At 41.5% G+C, this 21,319-nt stretch overlaps 1 protein-coding gene across 2 annotated transcripts in view; it reads left to right on the top strand.

The window, feature by feature from the left end:
- Positions 1-21,115, top strand: part of LOC120996035 (retinol dehydrogenase 7-like) — a 124,771-nt gene extending 103,656 nt beyond the window's left edge. For both annotated transcript variants that reach the window (XM_040425697.1, XM_040425696.1), the window contains exons 2-5: positions 4,084-4,416; positions 15,074-15,329; positions 16,707-16,873; positions 20,782-21,115. In XM_040425697.1, coding sequence (XP_040281631.1) covers positions 4,104-4,416; positions 15,074-15,329; positions 16,707-16,873; positions 20,782-21,047 — 1,002 coding nt within the window. In that variant the 5' untranslated portion in view covers positions 4,084-4,103 and the 3' untranslated portion in view covers positions 21,048-21,115. The remainder of the gene's footprint in view (positions 1-4,083; positions 4,417-15,073; positions 15,330-16,706; positions 16,874-20,781) is intronic.
- Positions 21,116-21,319: the final 204 nt, after the last annotated feature.

Below are 21,319 nucleotides of genomic sequence, written 5' to 3'. Positions count from 1 at the left end.
GTGTAGGATGTTACGAAATCGTTTTGGGTTGTGCAGGCTTTAAGGGGTTGGAGGAGGTCGTCGTCAAAAGGGATCAACTCCGGCCGGTCTCTTTTGAGTTGTTAGGGGATTTGTTTGGACAGTTAGGGCAGATTTGTGGGTCGGGAGGAGAGGTTGTTTAGATTGGCTTTTTCATTAGCCTTTTTTGGGGGGTTGCGGATTGGGGAATTGGTTAGCCCAAGTAGGCGCTGCGTGGGGGGTTTGCGAAGGGAGGACGTAGTCTTAATTCATGATAGGATTGAATTTGGGATTAGGTCAAAAACTGATCAGTTGGGTCGGGGGTGTCGGGTGGTTTTGTTTCAAGTGGAGGGTTCGGTAGTGTGCACGGTACGGTGTCTTAGGGACTTTGGGGTGCGGGGGGGTTGGTTTGGAGGGGCCGTTGGTTCACGAGGATGGATCATTCTTGTGTCGTTTTCAGTTTATAGCTGTTTTGCGTTCTTGTTTGAGGCAGTTGGGTAAGGACCCCTTGCTGTTTAGGAGTCACTCATTCCGCATCGGGGCAGCTCGTAGGGCTCTGAGGGACGATGTTATTTGTCGTATCGGTCGGTGGGAGTCCATTCGGTTTCGGTCGAATGTTAGGCCGGCGTTGTTATTGTGAGGTTGGTCGAAGTTGGGGCCAAGGCATGGTGGGGGGGGATGAGGGCCTCCAATTGATTATGTGTTTTTGTTTTGCAGGTGGTGCAGCTTGTCTGGTTTGGATTATGGGTCACTCCTATGTATTTGGGGGGCATTGCGGGCGGATGTCAGACCAGATGGTAGGCAGCTGAGTTTTTCAAGGGATGTGGCGGTGATTAGGTGGTTGGGTTTGAGGGTCATGAAGTGGAGCAGGGTGCTACCTGAGTTCCACAGGTTTGCTAGGTTGGATTCTTCCCCGGGGGTCTTGATGTTGCATGTGGGGGTAATGATTTGTGGGTGCGCCCCTGCAGGAAGCTGACGAAGGATATAAAGTTTGACCTGCTCGGGTATGTTTGTAACCATACACAGGTTTACATTTGTGTGGGGCCATCAATGGTTTTTGGGGGGATATAACAATCTTTACATTGATGTTTTGTATATTTATTCAATAAAGTGCAGTACTATAAATCGATAGCCAGTGCTAAACAATACAGCAGCAATATCTCATAAATAGTCCCCTCATACAGTAATGACCAGTAGATAAATCCTAAGTCGTAACCTACCCATAATGGGTAATCGCCTCAGGAGAAATGCACACACCTTGCCAGGCTTTTTGCTTTCATTTTGTAACACATGCAGCGAACATTTTAAGAAAAACCTGATTCTTTACCATGAACCGCTAGGAAATTTGGATTTGTTGCCAATCTATGTTGGCTTCACTCAACACTAGCTATGAGTAAGTAAAGATGAGAACAAAATAATGATTAAACAATACATCCTAAAACTTGTATGAGCTGTCCCCACAAGAGGTTGATGAAGAAAATAAAGTACATATGCAACGCCTGCGCCCTAGGGGTGTTATGTGAGTGTAACAGTGGTGATGTGCCGAGTGAGGGTAGTAGTACTCAGTTAAGTTGTCCCCTGGGCTAGACTGCAGTGGAGGGGAAGACTGCACTAAATCCTCCGGGGCACTCTCTATTGCAGGGAACACCAGCCAGATGGAAGTTGAGGTGCCCTTGATGGTAATGGGTATTGAAGGTGCTTTGGTGGCTGGGCCCCTGTGTTTGTGACGCCAGCACCAGTAGGTGCAATGATGAGAGAGGCAATGGTTGAACCAAACAGGAACTTTACTTGTAAATTGTAGTCTTGCAATAAATATAATCCATTAGCAGCACTTTGTCATACATACAGATGGTAAAGCTGTAAATCCCAATAACAAGGTCAGTGAGGTGGTGTCTGTAGGTTCCAGCTCTGCTGTGTAGAAGTGGTGATCTTACTTGTACTTCCTGATCTTGCTTCTGTTACTCAGCCTTTCAATAATAGTTTGGATCCTCTGTAAGTAAGTATTCTGCCAGATGGCATTTCTCTCCTTGGTTATGGTGGGCAGCTTGTATCTTAGAATCTCTCCACCTAATGCAAAAGAGACTAGAGCCTGATAAACGGAAGATACCTTCCTTTGCCAATATTCTATAGTTTAGTAATCCAGCAACCCAATGGCTGTCTCCCTTATGGCAGGCAAACTCTGCTCTATTATTTGAAAAGGTTGCATGAGATACAGCAATTATTCCCCAAGTCCCTGGAAGGGTTCCTGGTAGGGGTGTTACAGTAACGGATCAAGAAGTCCTAGGCTTTGGGCTGAAGTAGCTTCACTCTCTGGGGCAAAGCCCAGAGGACAGAGCCAAGTCTGGCTCCTCACCTCCTGCACACGAACGTGTGCGCCCCTTGGCCGTGCTGCGGCCCGGAAATTGCGGGCCGCAATGCACGAACACCGACCGCAGGGCAGCTGCAGCAGATCACAGATCAATTCACTTTAATGGTTCCGCAATCTGCAAGTTCCACAAAAAGATAGGACATGTTCTATCTTTTTGCGGAACGGAAGTTCAGGACGAAACCCCACGGAAGCACTTCGTAGTGTTTCCGTTCCGTGCTTCTATTCCGCATCACTGGATTTGCGGACCCATTAACGTGAATGGGTCTGCATCCGTGAAACAGAATGCCCACGGAACAGCTCCCGTGTATTGCGGGTCCGCAATACGGCCACTCCTAAACTCCCATTTCTAATCTTCCGTCTCTTCCTGTGTGCTGACCTATATAAATGGGGCAAAAGTGACACCTAGTGTGTATGTAGTGCATCCACCAGCCTGAAATAGGAATTTAACAGCTGTGACAAAGGAGAATACATGAAATAATGCAAAATGACATGGGATGGCATAAAATGACATAAAGCAATTTGGAGTGGTTCCATCCACCTCGAGTGGGACACTACACATGGGCAGATAATATTGTATGTTCTGGCCTGGAGGAAGCACATGGAGGGGTATGGAATTTCACATGTATCGCCAGCTACTGTGGCATGCGTAAATATTCATCCATTCAGCTGTAAAATCAGATTGATCAATGGCTGTAAGAGATAAATTAGCGAGGGAGTCGCTCCTAAGCTTAGCATGCAATAATTAGTACTGCAAAATTGCTGCGCATGTGTCTATAGAGATCAAAACTGGGCTGAAAAAAGTGTCAATATAATTACAAGAGACCATAGTCTGCACATGTGCAGAGTATCCAAGCTTTAGTGGGTCATTTATCAAACTGGCGTAAAGTAGAACTGGCTTAGTTGTCCAGAGCAACTAGATTCCTCCTTTCATTTTCCAAAGGAGCTGTCCAAAATGATCTGGTTGCTATAGGCAACTAAGCCAGTTCTACTTTACACCAGTTTGATAAATGACCCCCTTAGGCTCCTTTCACACGAGCGTGACTGATTAGGTCCGGATGTGTTCAGTGATACTCGCACCATTTTGCAAGCAAGTTCAGTCAGTTTTGTCTGTAATTGAGTTCAGTTTTTTCCACGCGGGTGCAATGTGTTTTGATGCGTTTTTCACGCACATGATGATAACTGAAGGTTTACAAACAACATCTCCTAGCAACAATCAGTGAAAAAAGCATTGCATCCGCACCTGCTTCTGGATGCAATACACTTTTCACTGAAGCCCGATTCACTTCTATGGAGCCAGGGCTGCGTGAAAAACGCAGAATATACAACATGCTGCGTTTTTTTTTTTTTTTTTTTTTTTTTTTTTTCGAAACGCAGAACTGATGCTTGATAAAAAAGCTAATGTACACAGACTCATTGAAATGAATGGGTCAGGATTCAGTGCGGGTGCTATGCGTTAACCCGCACGGAAAACTTGCTCGTGTGAAAGGGGCCTTAGTCTCTACACTGGCTTCAGGAATACTGTCAGCAGGCAGCTACTACGAACAAGCAAGATACAAGTTGTAAATGGGGCAGATGGCTCGGAGAAAGGAATACCAATTAGGGAATGGAATAGAATATTAGACACAGTGTCAAGTATATTATAAATCGTGTTTCAAATTAAATCCTAAAGTGTATTATATAATTTATTGATTGTTGTTATTAACCCCATAATATTCTAGGACAAAACTACCTACTCATCATGTGGCTACTCCTGCTGGCTGTATTTGGTCTGATCTTATTGTACAGATGGTACCGCCAAAGTCTTATCCTGGAAAATCTCACAGATAAATATGTCTTCATTACTGGATGCGATACTGGATTTGGAAACCTGCTGGCAAAGCAGTTAGACAACCGCGGAATGAAAGTCCTGGCTGCTTGTCTGACCGAACATGGAGCAGAGAACCTAAAGAAAGAGACCTCTAGTAGACTGCAAACAGTAATACTAGATGTTACTAACAGCGAAAGTGTAAGCGCGGCTGCTGAAATTGTGTCCACTACAGTTGGAAATGCAGGTGATAATTTAGTTTTTTTTCCTTACCTTCCTTGCATGCTTTCAGTAGTGTTCCTATACATTCTGAGTATTGTACCATTTCAAGAACCAGAAAAAAGGGTCCTACTTTGTTCCCCAGAAACCACGCTACATCTGCCCATGTTCCAAGTCTGGTACTTTAACTCATCCACATTCATGTAAGGGCTCATGCACACGACCGTATGTATTTTGCGGTCCGCAAGAAATATGGATGAAGTCGTGTGCGTTCCGTATTTTGCTGAACGGAACAGCTGGCCCTTGATAGAACAGTACTATCCTTGTCCGTAATGCGGACAATAATAAGACATGTTCTATTTTTTGGGGGAACGTAAATACGGAAACGGAATGAACACTGAGTAGCTTCCGTGTTATTTATTTTTATTTTTTTGCATACCTATTGAAATGAGTGGGTCCGTATATGGTCCGCAAAAAAAAAAATGGAATGGACACTGAAAGAAAATGCATTCATGTGCATGAGTCCTAAATAGAACCAACACAGCCCTAAACAGGTGTGTTACTGTTTCTGAAAAAAAAAAAAAAAGATTTTCTTGCAGTCCTAGACTAAGCTTTTAAGGGTCCCTGCACATGTGAATTTTTGTCTGGCTTCTTTTTTCTTTTTAGTGTGTGTGGAGATTTAGAAAAGCTGTGTAGATCTTCTCCAGATTTATCACAGGGGCTCAGGGTGGATGATAAATGTGGTGCAGGGATAGACCCTTTTCTCTGACTCTATATCAATTATTGGTTAGCCTATGATAAAACAGATTTTTATGCCAGAATTGTGGTGTAATTTTAGAGCAAAATGGCATATATTAGGCCATTTCCCATGAGGTGAAGATCAGCCCCTTCCTGCTAGGCTACATCCCCTTTTCAAGCATGTTGGGGAATGGTGTAGACACCTTAGATGTGCCAAATTGCACCACTTCCTTTTTTTTTTTTTTTTGACCGTTTTAGCACAGACACATCTGTTATACTGGGCCAGTGTGTCTTACCTGTAGCATTTTCCTCATAGCGTTTTCTATAGAGAAAGTAAAAATGCCTGAAAAAATGGCTAGAGTTACAGCATTGTTTTTGAAAAGCTAGAAAAACAAAAATCCCACATGTACAGTGCTGGACATGTAAAAGGATTATCCTAATTAGAGATGAGCAAATTTCTCAATCGGTCCACACCGCTACTTCTCAGGCAGGTAGTCTCCTGCGTAGCGGGCGGTCTACCTCGGGCATGTTTGGCTTCCGACCTCCCACTGCTGCCACCTTGCTGGCTCAGCTGCTGCCTCACGCGGAAGCTGCCACCCTCTTCTCATGATGATGAAGCCGCTTCACCCGGCTCACAAGTGCGATCAGCTTCATCAGTGACATGCAGACAGTAGTTGTCGGGTAATTATTTCATATAAGATATGAAATCATAAAAATTATGATTTCATATTTTTATGAAATATGAAAAATTAAAAATTTAATTGGCGGACATATAAACGCCAGTTCTTTTATTGATGAGATCTAAAGTTAATTTGTGCAGATAATGAAACGGGGTGCAATTAATTATATAAAATATAATTTATTACAAATAAATACATGCAGTAAAAATGGCATACAAATAAATACAAGGATAATATCAAAATTGACCACAAGATGCTCCGCCGTTTACGCCGGGCTCACTTAATTTAGTACACCAAGTACAATATAATGTTGTTCAAATTATTACCGATTAGTATACTGGTTATCAAAATATTATAATGTAACAATAGAAATGAATCTGTGGAAAATCCCTTATGCTCAATCAAAGAATATGGCAGTAAGAGACACCTTTATAAATACGCCCGTTGGCCTAACTACGGATAATAATATCCGATCAGAGATTCCACTCTGATATCAATATTACAGGAATTCTAATGATGTGCACGTTCATTAAAATTTCCCATAAAATTATTGTTTTAACACTATTGACCCACTAATAATGGGGTCTCAACTATATGCTAATTGGAGCGATTTATAATTACTGCAAATGAAATAGATTATACATTACCCCTGGCTTTGGGATAAAGAGCTTTTAGAATGGACCCAGCTTTCCAAGATTTAGATATGTCCCGTCCTGTGGTACGTTCCTGACATGTGAAGTGATGCTGATGAATGAATCTTTGTGAAGTGTTCCTTGTGAAGTCCTTGTGAAGTTTTTTCTTTTGTGAAGTGTCTTGATCTCCCAAAACTGGATCAGATATCCCAATCCTTATCTATGCCCATCCCCTCTTGGATTAGGGATTACCAATTAGATAAGGTGGGTGTGACGTATGTTAAACATGGGGATGATGTCATCTAATTGACATTCCTTAGAAACTTCTGCCCATCTACCACTTGATGGCACTGTTGTATCATATAACAATTTTGAATATTTTAAGAATTAACACATATATATATATATATATATATATATATATATATATATATATATATATATATAGATTGTTTTATTACTACTTAAACTTTGACCTTTCCCACCTTAAATCAATTAGGAGGGACTCTTTCTGACACTTTGCTCAGACTGACTGGCGGTATCAGAAGTTTTCCTAATCCCTGAATTTATGGGGCAGATAAGGGTTCTTCTGGTTTGTGTATCTTAACTGTCTCAGCGATTGAGTGATGATGTTTGAAATAACATCAGCTCCTCTAAAATAAACCCCATTTAAGAAAATTCAACTTAACATTCTCTATATCCACTAGAATATATCCTCTCAGTGAGATACAGACATATAAAGATACATTAATAATATTTGGTTATAATACATCAATATTGCATAGTATATATGAATCATTAACAAGTTCAAACGCTAAATAAATGCACACAGGAATATGTATGTATGTGAATATATGAATAGATATCTGTTTTACATCAGATGTGTTTTATGGACGTCTCTTATCAGATCATGGTTTAGCCATAAAACACCCATTGTTCCTCAGACAGACAAGTTTAGAGAAACCAGTGTAGATAAATCCATGTCTCAACAATAATATGAAGTATAATGCTCCCTATATATTTACTTTTAACACATTGAACTTGCCATGAATCCATCTTGGTTTTTTTTCAGGTTCATGCTGATCACATGCTGTTAAAGGCAATGATCATCCATATTGAATATAGTATCATCAGATACATTGTACACTTATGAAAATGCACAACATAGTGGATGATGTCCCCCTTAATTTTCTCAGGGCCAGGAACCTGACCGCCTGCAACATCAGCTCCCACACAACTCACTACTAATCGCTACTTGCCCGCCTACTGGAGGAAGCAGCGGTTGTCTCCTCCAGATCTTGGCTGGGCAGTAGCTGCTGACTGTCCTCTAGTAGCTTGTCCTCGCTGAAAAGTGGAGCGGAGCCTACGGCATATAATAATTCTCTAGCAGTGGGAACAGAAAAGGAAAAAAGCAGGGTGAGGGCACAGGGCCATGCCAACTAAGCGTTGTCTGAATAACCCACCAACTCTTGGCTGGGGGTTTCTGATGTCACTTGCGACAAAGTAGAAGACCGCGTCAACCACTCAAGCACTGCAGGGTTGCTGGTCAAGACAACCGCTAGATGACATCGGGAGTTCAGGCCTCTCGCTTCAACTCCTGCTTCATTAGCTGAATTCCTGATTTCATTAGCTGAAAGTACTAGCTTCAAGTACTACATTAAGTACTAGTAAAGAGATATTGCAGCAGACTGAAGAGATTCAAGAGATACTGCAAGAGATTGGCTTAGAGTCTCCAACTGGCTCATCTGTGTTGTTTTTGCTGATCATTGCTTAAGAGGTAAGGAATTCGGTCAGCTGTTTGCTATTGTGCGTTTGCTAATGAGCCTAGCTCACTAAGGTGTTACATTTGTTGCTGGGGGAGGAGTTTGGGAAGGAGTGTGTGTATATATAGAGACAGACTCATTAGCTGGCCTAATTCATTAGCTGAAAGTACTAGCTTCAAGTACTACATTAAGTACTAGTAAAGAGATATTGCAGGAGATAGTCAGGAGGTAGGCTGGAAGGTGGAAACAATACAAAAAAAAAAAGGTAAGATTTGTTTGATTTAAAGTTACAAATTTATTTTTTATTTTTATTTTTTTTCTCCTCTTTAAAATGGCAGACTTGGTTCAGTGCAGGAATTGTTGTGCATTTATTTCATGTTCCACTCTTTGGAGATTCGGATGCTGTCAGATCTGTAGACAGTTCTCCTTACTGCAGCAGGAAATTGCATTTTTGAAGGCTGAAATATTTAAATTATCTGTTAAACAAACTCCAGCTAGGACTGCTGCAATGCCACTGCCACAGAGGACCCCCAGAAATGGCAGATGGGTTAATGTAGGTTCTGGAAGTCTTAGAGTGGTGGATAGAAGACATGTCCCACAGTCGGTGGTTCTCCATAATTCATTTGCAGCACTCTCAGAATGTAAGGACAACATGGATATGGACTCAAGCACAGAGGGTGAGAAACCATCGACTCCTATGTCTAATGTATGCAACAAAAAAGATAAAGTGAAGTCTCAAAGGATGCAGCTGTTGCTGGGTGATTCAATCATAAGAAGTGTGGAGCTTAAAGAAAATGCTTTTGTGAGATGTCTCCCTGGGGCTACTGCTAGAAGAGATAGAAGACGTATTATTAATATTGTTAAGCAAGCAAAGCAGGAAGGGGACGTGGATGTTCTTGTCCATCTAGGGACAAATGACCTGGCTTGCAATGAAGTGTCAGAGGTGAAAAAATCTTTTATCACACTTGGTAATGACGTACAGGATTTTGCATCTACCATTTCATTTTCTGAAGTTCTGCCTGTGCATAATGTTCAGAATGATAGGCAGAGGCGCATAAAGGAGTTCAACATATGGCTTGGTAAATGGTGTCAAGAGCAAGGATTTGGCTTTGTTTCTCATGATAGCTCTACTTGGAATAGAAAGGAACTGTACAAAAAAGATGGTTTGCATCTTTCTCTCAAAGGAACAAATGTACTTAGTGAACAGCTCCAAGAATTTGCGAAAGAGTATTTAAACTAGGAAGGGGGGGCAAAAGAGTGAAAATAAAAGAGTCCAATTGCCCCCCGAAACAATGCCAGAACAGGTCAGAAGCACAGAGGTTAAGAAATGATAAGCTCAGAGTCCTGTCTACAAATGCTCGCAGTTTAGGTAAAAAAATCAATGAACTTGGGTCAATAATGGCATCTGAGAATGTAGATTTAGTGGCTGTTACGGAGACATGGTTTAATGAAAGAAATGACTGGGACATAACCATACCAGGGTACTCTTTATACAGAAGAGACAGAGAAGGCAAGAAAAGAGGAGGAGTGGCCCTGTATGTGAAAGATAGCATTAAATCTAACCTAATACAAGTTGGTGAGGCCAACATAGAGTCAGTTTGGGTTACGTTGCAGTTTGCTAACCATGCAGTAACTCGTGTAGGTGTGATATATAGACCACCTGGTCAAGTTAAAGAACTAGATGATCTACTAGTTGAAGAAATAGCTAAAATGACAATGAAAGGAGAAGTTATCATTATGGGAGATTTCAATCTTCCAGATATAAACTGGAAAACCAAAATAGCAAGTTCTACCAGGAGTACAGATATTCTAAATTCCCTACTGGGGTTATCTCTACAACAAGTGGTTGAGGAGCCAACCCGGAGGGAGGCCATTTTGGATTTGGTATTCACAAACGGGGATTCGGTATATGATGTCATTGTAGGCGAAACCTTGGGATCTAGTGATCACCAGTCAGTGTGGTTTAATATAAGAACTGTGAAAGAGTCCCACCACACAAAAACAAAAGTTTTAGATTTTAGAAAAACAGACTTTTCAAAAATGAAATTAGTCATAAATGAGTCCTTATCAGACTGGAACGGATTACATGGAGTCCAGGAGAAATGGGACTACTTAAAAGGTGCATTATTGAAGGCAACAGAAAATTGCATTAGACTCGTCAGTAAAAGCAAAAAAAGGAGGAGACCAATGTGGTACTCAGCAGAAGTGGCCCAAATCATTAAAAATAAAAAGCTAGCATTTTGTAATTATAAAAAAACCCAGAGCAATGAAGATAAGGAAATCTACAAGATTAGGCAGAGAGAGGCCAAGCAAGTTATAAGAACTTCTAAAGCGCAGGCAGAAGAAAAACTAGCTCAGTCTATGAAAAAAGGGGATAAGACATTCTTCAGATATATAAATGAAAAAAGGAAATTAAAACAAGGAATAACTAAATTAAAAACAAAGGACGGAAGGTATGTAGAAGAGAATAAAGGGCTAGCCGACTGCCTTAATGAATACTTCTGTTCAGTTTTTACAAAAGAAAAAGGAGAAGGACCTCCACTAGAAAGAATGACTATTAAATCGTTTGATGCATGTATCTTTACAGAGGAAGATGTTCTAAGTTTGCTGTCTAAGGTGAAGACAGATAAGTCACAGGGGCCTGATGAGATACACCCAAAATTATTAAAAGAGCTTAGTGGTGAGCTGGCAAAACCGTTAACAGATTTATTTAACCAATCATTAGTAACAGGAGTCGTCCCGGAAGATTGGAAATTGGCAAATGTCGTGCCCATTCACAAGAAAGGTAGTAGGGAGGAATCGAGCAACTATAGACCAGTGAGTCTGACATCAATAGTAGGCAAATTAATGGAAACCCTATTAAAGGATAGGATTGTGGAACATCTAAAATCCCATGGATTGCAAGATGAAAAACAACATGGGTTTACTTCAGGGAGATCATGTCAAACAAATCTTATAGATTTTTTTGACTGGGTGAATAAAATAATAGACGGTGGAGGTGCAGTAGACATCGCATATCTAGATTTTAGTAAGGCTTTTGACACTGTCCCACATAGAAGACTTATCAATAAACTGCAGTCATTGAGCATGGACTCCCATATTGTTGAGTGGATTAGGCAGTGGCTGAGTGACAGACAACAGAGGGTTGTAGTCAATGGAGAACATTCAAAACAAGGTAATGTTACCAGTGGGGTTCCACAGGGATCTGTACTGGGACCGATTTTGTTTAATATCTTAAGTGATATTGCAAAAGGCCTCGCTGGTAAGGTTTGTCTTTTTGCTGATGACACAAAGATATGTAACAGGGTTGATGTTCCTGGAGGGAAACGCCAAATGGAAAAGGATTTAGGAAAACTAGAAGAATGGTCAGAACTCTGGAAACTGAAATTTAATGTGGATAAGTGCAAGATAATGCACCTGGGGCGTAAAAACCCAAGGGCAGAATATAGAATATTTGACACAGTCCTGACCTCAGTATCTGAGGAAAGGGATTTAGGAGTAATTATTTCAGAAGACTTAAAGGTGGGAAGACAATGTAATAGAGCAGCACGAAATGCCAGCAGAATGCTTGGATGTATAGGGAGAGGTATAAGCAGTAGAAAGAGTGAAGTGCTTATGCCGCTGTACAGAACACTGGTGAGACCTCACTTGGAGTATTGTGCGCAGTACTGGAGGCCATATCTCCAGAAGGATATAGATACTCTAGAGAGAGTTCAGAAAAGAGCTACTAAACTAGTACATGGATTGCAGGATAAAACTTACCAGGAAAGGTTAAAGGACCTTAATATGTATAGCTTGGAAGAAAGAAGAGACAGAGGGGATATGATAGAAACTTTTAAATACATAAAGGGAATCAACTCGGTAAAGGAAGAGAGCATATTTAAAAGAAGAAAAACTACCACAAGAGGACACAGTTTTAAATTAGAGGGGCAAAGGTTTAAAAGTAATATAAGGAAGTATTACTTTACTGAGAGAGTAGTGGATGCATGGAATAGCCTTCCTGCAGAAGTGGTAGCTGCAAATACAGTGAAGGGGTTTAAGCATGCATGGGATAGGCATAAGGCCATCCTTTATATAAGATAAAGCCAGGGGCTATCCATAGTATTCAGTATATTGGGCAGACTAGATGGGCCAAATGGTTCTTATCTGCCGACACATTCTATGTTTCTATGTTTCTATGCTGCCACCCCCCCCCCCCCCCCTTCTGCCTGTGACAAACATTTTGGGCCGGTCACTTGTCTGACACTGTTAAATAAAATATCTAAATTAAAAGGAAATTAATAGTGTTGAGAGAGCATGCTCGGCACATCAGTGCTCAACTGAATACTGTGGGTGCTCGAGTACAATTTAATACAATGAAAGTCAATGGGAGACCCGAGCATCAAACCAGGCACCCCCTGCTCTGAGGAAGAGAGGGAGTCTGGTTCACATTTTTTTTTTTAATTGATGGACACCCTATCAAAATGGTTTGGAAACAGCATTAAGAGGATGGCTGGATGTGTCTTAGACTCCTATTATCTACAACATACAATAGACAACCACTCAAAGGCTATATGCCAAAAGCCAGGTATATGCAAGCCATCAATATATCCATGAGACAGATGACAGGCTTTGTGCACTGAGACATTCCAAACCAGCTCTCATCTGACTGAGAGCCAGTAAGCCTCAAAGTTACTTCAGATCTGTTGGATGGCTTTGGTGGACCTGCACACCTAGATCAATATCCTTAGGGAGACGACGTGTTTTTTTTTTTTTTCTTATTGTCCTAACCTAATATTAAATAACCTTTTTCTATACATTTTTTTTTTTTTGTCATGTAAACTAATTTGCATAAACATGGACATATGGGAAAGACATGCAAATGAACAGAAGCTGCCTTGTTTTTAAGCTGAAAAACCATTTGCATGGGAAATCTGTGATCTACACTACTCATAAACAGCGCCATCTATTGGTTTCATAGTTTTGATGAGTAATATTCTAGTCATAGAATTTATTTAAAAAAAATTCTTACAAGCAGAATCTTGCTAAAAAGTGCCTGCATCAGTGTGGTCCAGCAGAGCAACAAAGAGGGCTGTGAAAGGGGGGAGGGCAGGATGGGGGGGGGGAAAACCTGCGGCCGAAGGTCACTCCAACTTGCAGCTACTAATGTAACACCTCAGACTGGTTTTACCACTTCTGCACCTTGCTACGGTCTTTATTGGTCTAACCTAATGTCATCTTATGCATTTATTCCAGGTCCTCCACACTGTGCATTTCTAATGTTATGTAACTGTTCATGTAATGTGTCTGGTTCACCAGCATGTGGCAGAAAACATGGCAGAGCTATATTTAGATAGAATAGAACTTACCATTACATTCTAAACCCTCTGGAGAGAGGTGGGTGAGTACCACTTCCTTTCTACAGGAAGGGTGGGGACCAGTTTCTAGTTTGTCTAGCTTACCCCCTGCTTGGGGAAGGGTGTAAGGGCATGTCTCTGGACGTGCCCAAGCCAGCCAGAGCGCCCTTAACTCTGCTGGCCATTGAGGCCAAAGCTTAAAGCCTCAGAAGCCAGGAGCATAGTTCCCTGGCATAACTTGAGTCAGACTAAAGAGAGAAGGTGCAGCAGACAGAAAAAGCAGAGTTATATAGCTAGCCTGTGTCACGGACACTCCTGTGACAGGGGCCAGGAGACCAGAGACTGGCAACACGTGGGTTAATCTGAATGGTTCCTTATGGATCTTGTGTCTGCCTCTGGCAGGTATTGTTTGGTCATTTAACTTTCCCTATTTATTACTGCTTACCCCTACTGGGGGTGCAGTTTATAGCTTCAGTTTCTGGATTCTGGGCTAGCTGGTGGTTGGATCTCAGTTGAGCTCCTAGCACTGCCTTTGCTCCACGTGAAGTTAAGTGTCGTCTTTGCTATTTGTATTTTGTTTGTATTCCCCTGTCTGTTGTATCCAAGCCTGAGGGAGACTCCTGTTCATCCTTCTGGTGGAGGAATAGGTGGTCTCAAGTCCTGTCACTATACCAGGGCCCTACAGGGTGTGTTAGGGCTCTAGGTTACGGTGTATGAACTTTTCTACCATCAAGGTCAGTTCATACTGATAGTTGGTCAGGACTTGGATTAGGGTTATTCTAATAAGTGACCTCCTTTACCCTAGTTTCCAGGGCTTATTCCTATCCCCTTCCCTCCTGTGCTTGGTGTGGAGTGTCCCCCCACACTGCATCTGTGACAGCCTGTCAGTACAGCAGAGACAAAGAGAAACAGATATAGCAGCGTCAAGTTTGACTGCCAGTTTTAATGCTAAAGCCTGCTGGGCCCAAGACAAAAATGTAAACTGTTTTGGAGAGCGTTTTATGCAAGTAAAGCTGCCATTGAACTTCATCTCAAGGTCTGGACTCGTTATTCTTTTATCCCTCAATTATTTCCCCATAGCCAAAGCCTGTGGTCCAGCCGTGTCCAGGTAGGAGCACCGTGACACATACACATTTTAGGCCACACTATACCACTTGGCATTCCTACACTTGGGATGCGTTATATAGGGGGCACAAGGGGGGGGTGCCCGTTGCACGAAGATGAAAGCTGTGTACTGCCAGGACCTTCAATTATGACAGGTGGTTGTGGCCAAAGGGGAAGTGCAGAAAAATGAGCAAAGATGCACCCTATGTCTATTACTAAAGATGTGCCTGTAGCAAGTCTGTGTGCATGTAAAATTTGTATTTTTTGGGTGTATCTTACAGTCCACAGTCTGGAAAATATGGTAGATTGCATAATTAACAGGTTATGAATTAAGGCGCAAAGTAGAACTTAGCCAGTAAGTTATGACAACGTTAATATTTATGCATAGAGGGTTTGGTTTTGTCAGTATTTTTATTTCTTATTTTTTTGCAGGTCTCTGGGGTTTGGTTAATAATGCAGGGGCTTTTTGCCCTGCTCCCAATGAATGGCAAAAAAAGGAGGATTTCGTAAGGGTCGTGAATGTAAATTTAATTGGTACAGTGGACGTGACGCTACATCTACTGCCGCTTATAAGAAAAGCTCAAGGACGTATTGTTAACATATCTAGTTGTTTAGGAAGATTGTCATTTATCGGTGGTGGATATTGCATGTCAAAGCATGGTGTGGAGGCTTTCTCCGACTGTTTAAGGTGAGTTTGTGTAAGACGGCGATAAGACTGGTGCAGATGAATGCTAATATCAATAGTTAATATTACATTTAAAGAGGACCTGTCGCCAAAAAAATGCAATGCATTCTGACAGCACCATGTTGTAGAGCAGGAGAAGCCAAGCAGATTGATATACATTTTTGTGGGAAAAAATTCAGAATAACCTGTAATTTTATAATGTATACCATATTTTTCGCCCTATAAGATGCAACGGCCCATAACAAGAGGTTTTAGAGGAGAACAATAAGAAAAAATAACCCCTCCCTCCTGTATAACTGTTCACATGGCTGGAGATATAAATGTAAAAATCTTTTCTCTCAAAAATATAGATCCGCTTCTCCTCCTGCTCTATAACATGGTGCTTTTAGAGTCTGTTGTGTTTTTTGGAGACGGGTTCTCTTCTTCCTGGTGAATAAAGCAATTTTGTGTGTGTGTAATCTTCATAAAGTTGAGCAACAGTTCAAGTGCATTGACTTCTTATACCGATCCCAAGTTGTAACATGAAAGCTCATTCTTGGGGTGCATTCACATAACTGTAGTTCTGGGTCCGCATCCGTTCCACAATTTTGCGGAACAGGTGAGGACCCATTCATTTCAATGGGGCCGCAAAAGATGTGGACTGCATACAGTGTGCTGTCCGTGTCCACAGTTCCGTTCTGTGGCCCCAGAATGCACACGGCTGGTATCTGTTTTGCAGACCGCAAAACAAATCCGGTCGCATAAATGTAGCCTTATCCACAGTTTCAGCCCCAGTTATAGGTCTTCAACACAGTGAAAGCCTGATATCCCTCAAAGGAAGGAAAACCAAGCAAAGGGGTGTCCCCATTACAGAGATCACCAGATCCACCCTATTAAGTGGCCCCTATGTCAAGATCCAGCTCTTTTTTTACAAGCCTTAAGGATGTGACCGGGGAAGACCTAAGCCAGCTATCATCCACAGACAGCTGTTTCGGGCTGTTGCCCCTCATCGGCGTTGAGTAGGATTCTGGCTAACTGGGAGCAATGCCTTGGAGACTACTCCAACAAAACTGCCTTAGGTTTTCCCCTGTCACATCCTTAAGGCTTGTAAAAGAGCTGGATCTTGACATGGGGGCCACCTAATATGGTGGATCTGGTGATCTCTGTAATGGGGACACCCCTTTGCTTGGTTTTTCTTCCTTTTGAGGGATATCTGTCTTTCACTGTGTTGAAGACCTATAACTGGGGCTCCACGGTTATTTTGCCTATTACTGTTTTACAGGGAGCTTTGCAGTTTGGATTGCTTTTGCTATAAGAATTGTTTTTATTAAAATAAATTATACTTGTTAAAATGTAATAAATGCTGGTAAACCCCATAACCATGCTCTATTTGGTTTCCAGGAGGGAATTGTGTGAGTTTGGAGTAAAAGTCTCCATCATAGAACCAGGCGCTTTCGGAACAATGATGACACTTTCAATAGATCATCATGTAAATAACTTAAAGCGTTTGTGGGAAAATCTACCCCAAGGAATTCAAGACAGCTATGGCGAGCAATACTACGAACAATGTAAGTAGACTTGTGCAGATACTGCTATCAGAAAACATTAAAGGTTCGGCAAATGGCATTTATCATGTAGAGAGAGTTAATACAAGGCACTTACTAATGTATTGTGATTGTCCATATTGCCTCCTTTGCTGGCTTCATTCATTTTTCAATTGCATTGTACACTGCTCATATCCAGACTATTGTTTGGCTGACAATCTGATTTTGTATGGAAGACTCTCTATTGACAGATGATGAAGTGGAGAGAAAGATTGAGTGCGTTGAATGTCAATGCCCTATCCGTGTTTTTTTTTTTCTTTTTTTATTCCTGGAGAGAAGTCACCACCAGAGGTGACTGGAAGCATGTTTCTCCTCTCCCCATTGAAAATACATAATGCTGGGCCGGACCAAGCATGTATGTGTATGGGAGAATTGAAAGAGATTGCTGTTGGCAGAACACATTTGGCCAACAACTGTTGACGTTTTATGGGTGCCTCTTTTAAAGGGGTTATGCAGGCAGTTTATACAGATGACCTATCCTCAGGATAGATCATCAATATATGATCAGTGGGCAGGGGTCTGATACCCAGCCTCCTGCTGATCAGATGTATAAAGAGGAGATGGTGCTCCATGCCTGCACTGCTTCCATTTTATTACTGTGCATTGTCATTACATGTACTCTCTCCAAATGGACTGAGTATTTGTAATTACCGTGATTTCCGAGACAACAGGCAGTGTCATGAAGAGGAAATGGCGTTCGTATAGAGTGTCGCCTCATCTTCAAACAGATGATCAGTGGGGGTCCGTCACCTGTCACCCCAGCCGATCCGATATTGATGATCTAGCCTGAGGATAGGTCATCAATATATATTGCTGCACAACCCCTTTAAATAACATACACCAGGGTTACTGAAAACGTAACTTTTATTTAGCCAGCATATTATAATATGGGACTTTCTCCAGTTAGTATAACGATGGTAAACATACAAGGGTACTTAAACATGGCACATGGTGGTGAACCCCTTGAGGACCCTGGGATTTTCCTTTTTTTTTTTTTTTTTTTTTCCTTTTTTTTTTTTTTCGTTTTTTTATTTTTCACTCCCCACCTTCCCATAGTCTTAACTTATTTTTATTTATTTTATTTTTTTCCATTCACATAGCCTTATGAGGGCTTATTTTTTGGCGGGAGAAGTTGTAATTTCTAATGGCACCATTTACGGTTGCATACCATGTAGTGGGAAGTGGGAAAAAAAGAATCTGAATTGGGGGAAAAAAAACACAATTCTGATAAAGGTTTTTATTTTTTTACACTGTACACTATGTGGTAAAATTGATCTGTTATCTTCATTCTCCAGGTTAGTCAGATAGAGATATAAATATATAATCTGTGTGAGGGCTCATTTATTTGCGGGACAATCTGTTCTTCTCAGTGATACCAATTTGAAGTGTGTGCGACTTTTTGATCACTTTTTATAAAAAAAATTATTGGGTAGTTGAAGTGACAAAATGGCAAATTGTCTGTTTTTATATATATTTTTTTCCTGTTACGCCACTTGCCGTATGCTATTAATGTTATATTGTATGGGCATTTTCGCAGACGGTGATTGTGTGTGTGTGTTTTTTTTATTTTAAGGAAAGGGGGGTGATTTTGAACTTTTCTTAGGTTTGGCAATCATTAGATTGCCCATTGTGTTCATTGATGGCTATATAGCCATCACTGAACACTTCATTTTCAATATAATAATAAAATGCTGCCACCTAGTGGCCTGATTTGGAATATTCCTGAAATAGGCACCGAAGCCTGCTTGAGGCTTAGGGCTATATCGGCAATGTAACAGGGTCCCTGATCTCAGCCGGGGGGCCGCGGGTCTCTGAAATTTAAAATCGCAACAACCCGGCGGCTATGGCGCCGCTGCATGTGCGAGCGGGCGCCATGTTTAGGGACCGGAGGTCCTTAAGGGGTTAAACGGTCTTAGGCCTTATTCACACAAGTGTTTTGGTCAGTGATTGTGAGCCAAAACCAGGATGGGAGCCTCCGCAGACATAAGGGAAAGATCTGCTCCTGTTCTGTGTTTAGAGCCCCACCTGGTTTTGCCTAAAAATCACTAATGGAAATGACTGACCGAACACTGACTGTTTGAAGGAAGCTTTAAGCTGAGTTCACACTTAAGTTATTTGGTCAGTTATTTCTATCAGTTGTTGTGAGCCAAAACCAGAAGTGGAGGCTACAGAGGGATAATGTATAATTGAAAGATTTGCATCTGTTCTGTGTTTTTTTGACCTGCACCTGGTTTTGGCTCACAATAAGGCTCCATTCACACGTCCGCAAAATGGGTCCGCATCCTTTCCGCAATTTTGCGGAATGGGTGCGGACCCATTCATTCTCTATGGGGACGGAATGGATGATGACAGCACACAGTGTGCTGTCTGCAGCCGCGGAGCGCGGCCCCGATTTTGGGTCCGCAGCTCCGCAAAAAGATAGAGCATGTCCTATTCTTGTCCGCAGCTTGCGGACAAGAATGGGGGTGACGGGCTGGTGTGTTGAGGGTCCGCAACACACCACGGACGTGTGAATGTAGCCTAAGGCCTCTTGCACATGACCGTATGGCTTTTTCAGTATTTTGCGGTCTGCAAAAAAGACTGTCCATGTGCATTCCGTTTATTTACGGAACAGCTGACCCCGATAGAACAGTACTATCCTTGTCCGTTATGCGGAAAATAATAGGACATGTTCTATTTTTGAACAGAAAAACGGAAACTGAAGGCATACGGAGTACCTTCCGTGTGTGTGTGTGTGTGTGTGGTGTGTGTGTGTGTGTGTGTGTGTGTGTGTGTGTGTTTTTTTTTTGTTTTGTTTGTTTTTTTGAACTTTGCCTTATTCAGTTAATAGCCATCAGTTCTTCCATAAGTTCCACCAATCATCCTAGACAGTGGTTTTCCGATTCTCTTATATTGATGATGTATCCTTAGGCCATCAACATCTGGTCAGCAGGGATTCGACACCACACTCTGCTCAATCAGCGGTTCTGCAGTAGCTCCATCCTCTGAAGTGAATGGGAGCAGCACTGCAGTAACCAGCTCCATCCACTATAGAAATGGATGAAGCTGTGTAGTTTTGGCACTGACTTCCGGTACCAGAGCTACTGCAGAACAAATGATCAGTAGGGGTACGGGGTGTTGAACCTCTTCCGATCAGATGTTGATGGTCCATCCTGGGGCTAGGCCATCGATATGAAGACACTAGAAAACCCATTTTAATGCATTTATCATTAGGTGTAAAATTCCCAAGCAACCACCCACCAAGTTTTAGAATTGAACCATAATTTACAATGTGTTTTTTTTTTAGGCCATCACTTGTGACATCACTCAAAATAATAAGTATGAAATATTTAATGTATATCCACTAGACATGCCATAAATTCCTGGCACATTCTCCATGAAGTTAATAGACTATGCATATACATGGCCCTTGGAATCCATGGGTGCAATGTAAAGAGCCAAGTAATCCCTGAAACGCCTAACTACTACGGCAGACAGGGCCTTGCACAAGTGTGGCCACCTCTGCATTAACTTATATCGGAAATAATGTTGATGTGAATTGGTAAATAATGACTAGAAAATCCTTATGCACCCAATCGGTGAGGGCCCTGCCAGGCATTTATGGCATATACGGTCAACATCCCATAAACGTTGTGGTGGTACGATTTGTGGAAGATCTATCACTGTCATTTGGAAAGTTTTAGCAAACTTGGAATAGTTTTTATTTAAAAAAACAAGGCCATGAAGCACAAACACATTACAATTTAGATATATGGTACTATTGCTTATACAGATTTACAATACCCTTTAGGCCCTATCCAGAAATGTATTAGCCATTTGCATGAAGTAATAAAGAACATATATTACAGTGTGACATTTTAATTTATCTACAGATGAGAATGCTCTGAGGGGTTTAGTAGGAACAGCCAGTCCCAAGATTTACAAGGTTACCAACAGTATGGAGCATGCTTTGACTGCTGTGTACCCATGGACAAGATATTCTCCTGGCTTGGACAGCAAGCTTTTCTACCTCCCGATGTCATACCTCCCTACTGTATTATCTGACTATGTGCTATGTCACTCGGCACCTAAACCAGTCGCTAAGAAATGGGGAGAGAGACCGGCACAGCCAAATGTGACTCAACAAAATGGGCTGTAATTCAATCATACGTTTATCACTGAGATATAACTATGTAATATTTGGAAACTCTTCTAATAAAGTGTAATATGCAATAATTTTTTCTCGACCAGGCTTATTAGTGGAATTATAATATTTTATCATTGTGGTCTATCATTGTTATGTATGCCGATTTCTCAAGCCTAAATATTACACTGATTCAAGAGTACTAATAATCCTAGGTGATGTGTACGATACTGGTGGCTGTCAAACTCCAATTTACCAATCTGTCAAATGGGACAAGCAAAACTGTA

The sequence above is a fragment of the Bufo bufo genome, chromosome 3 (genome assembly GCF_905171765.1).
Source record: "Bufo bufo chromosome 3, aBufBuf1.1, whole genome shotgun sequence".
NCBI lineage: Eukaryota > Metazoa > Chordata > Amphibia > Anura > Bufonidae > Bufo > Bufo bufo.
Note: the sequence above shows the minus strand (reverse complement) of the source record. Positions and strands in the feature narration are given on the sequence as shown.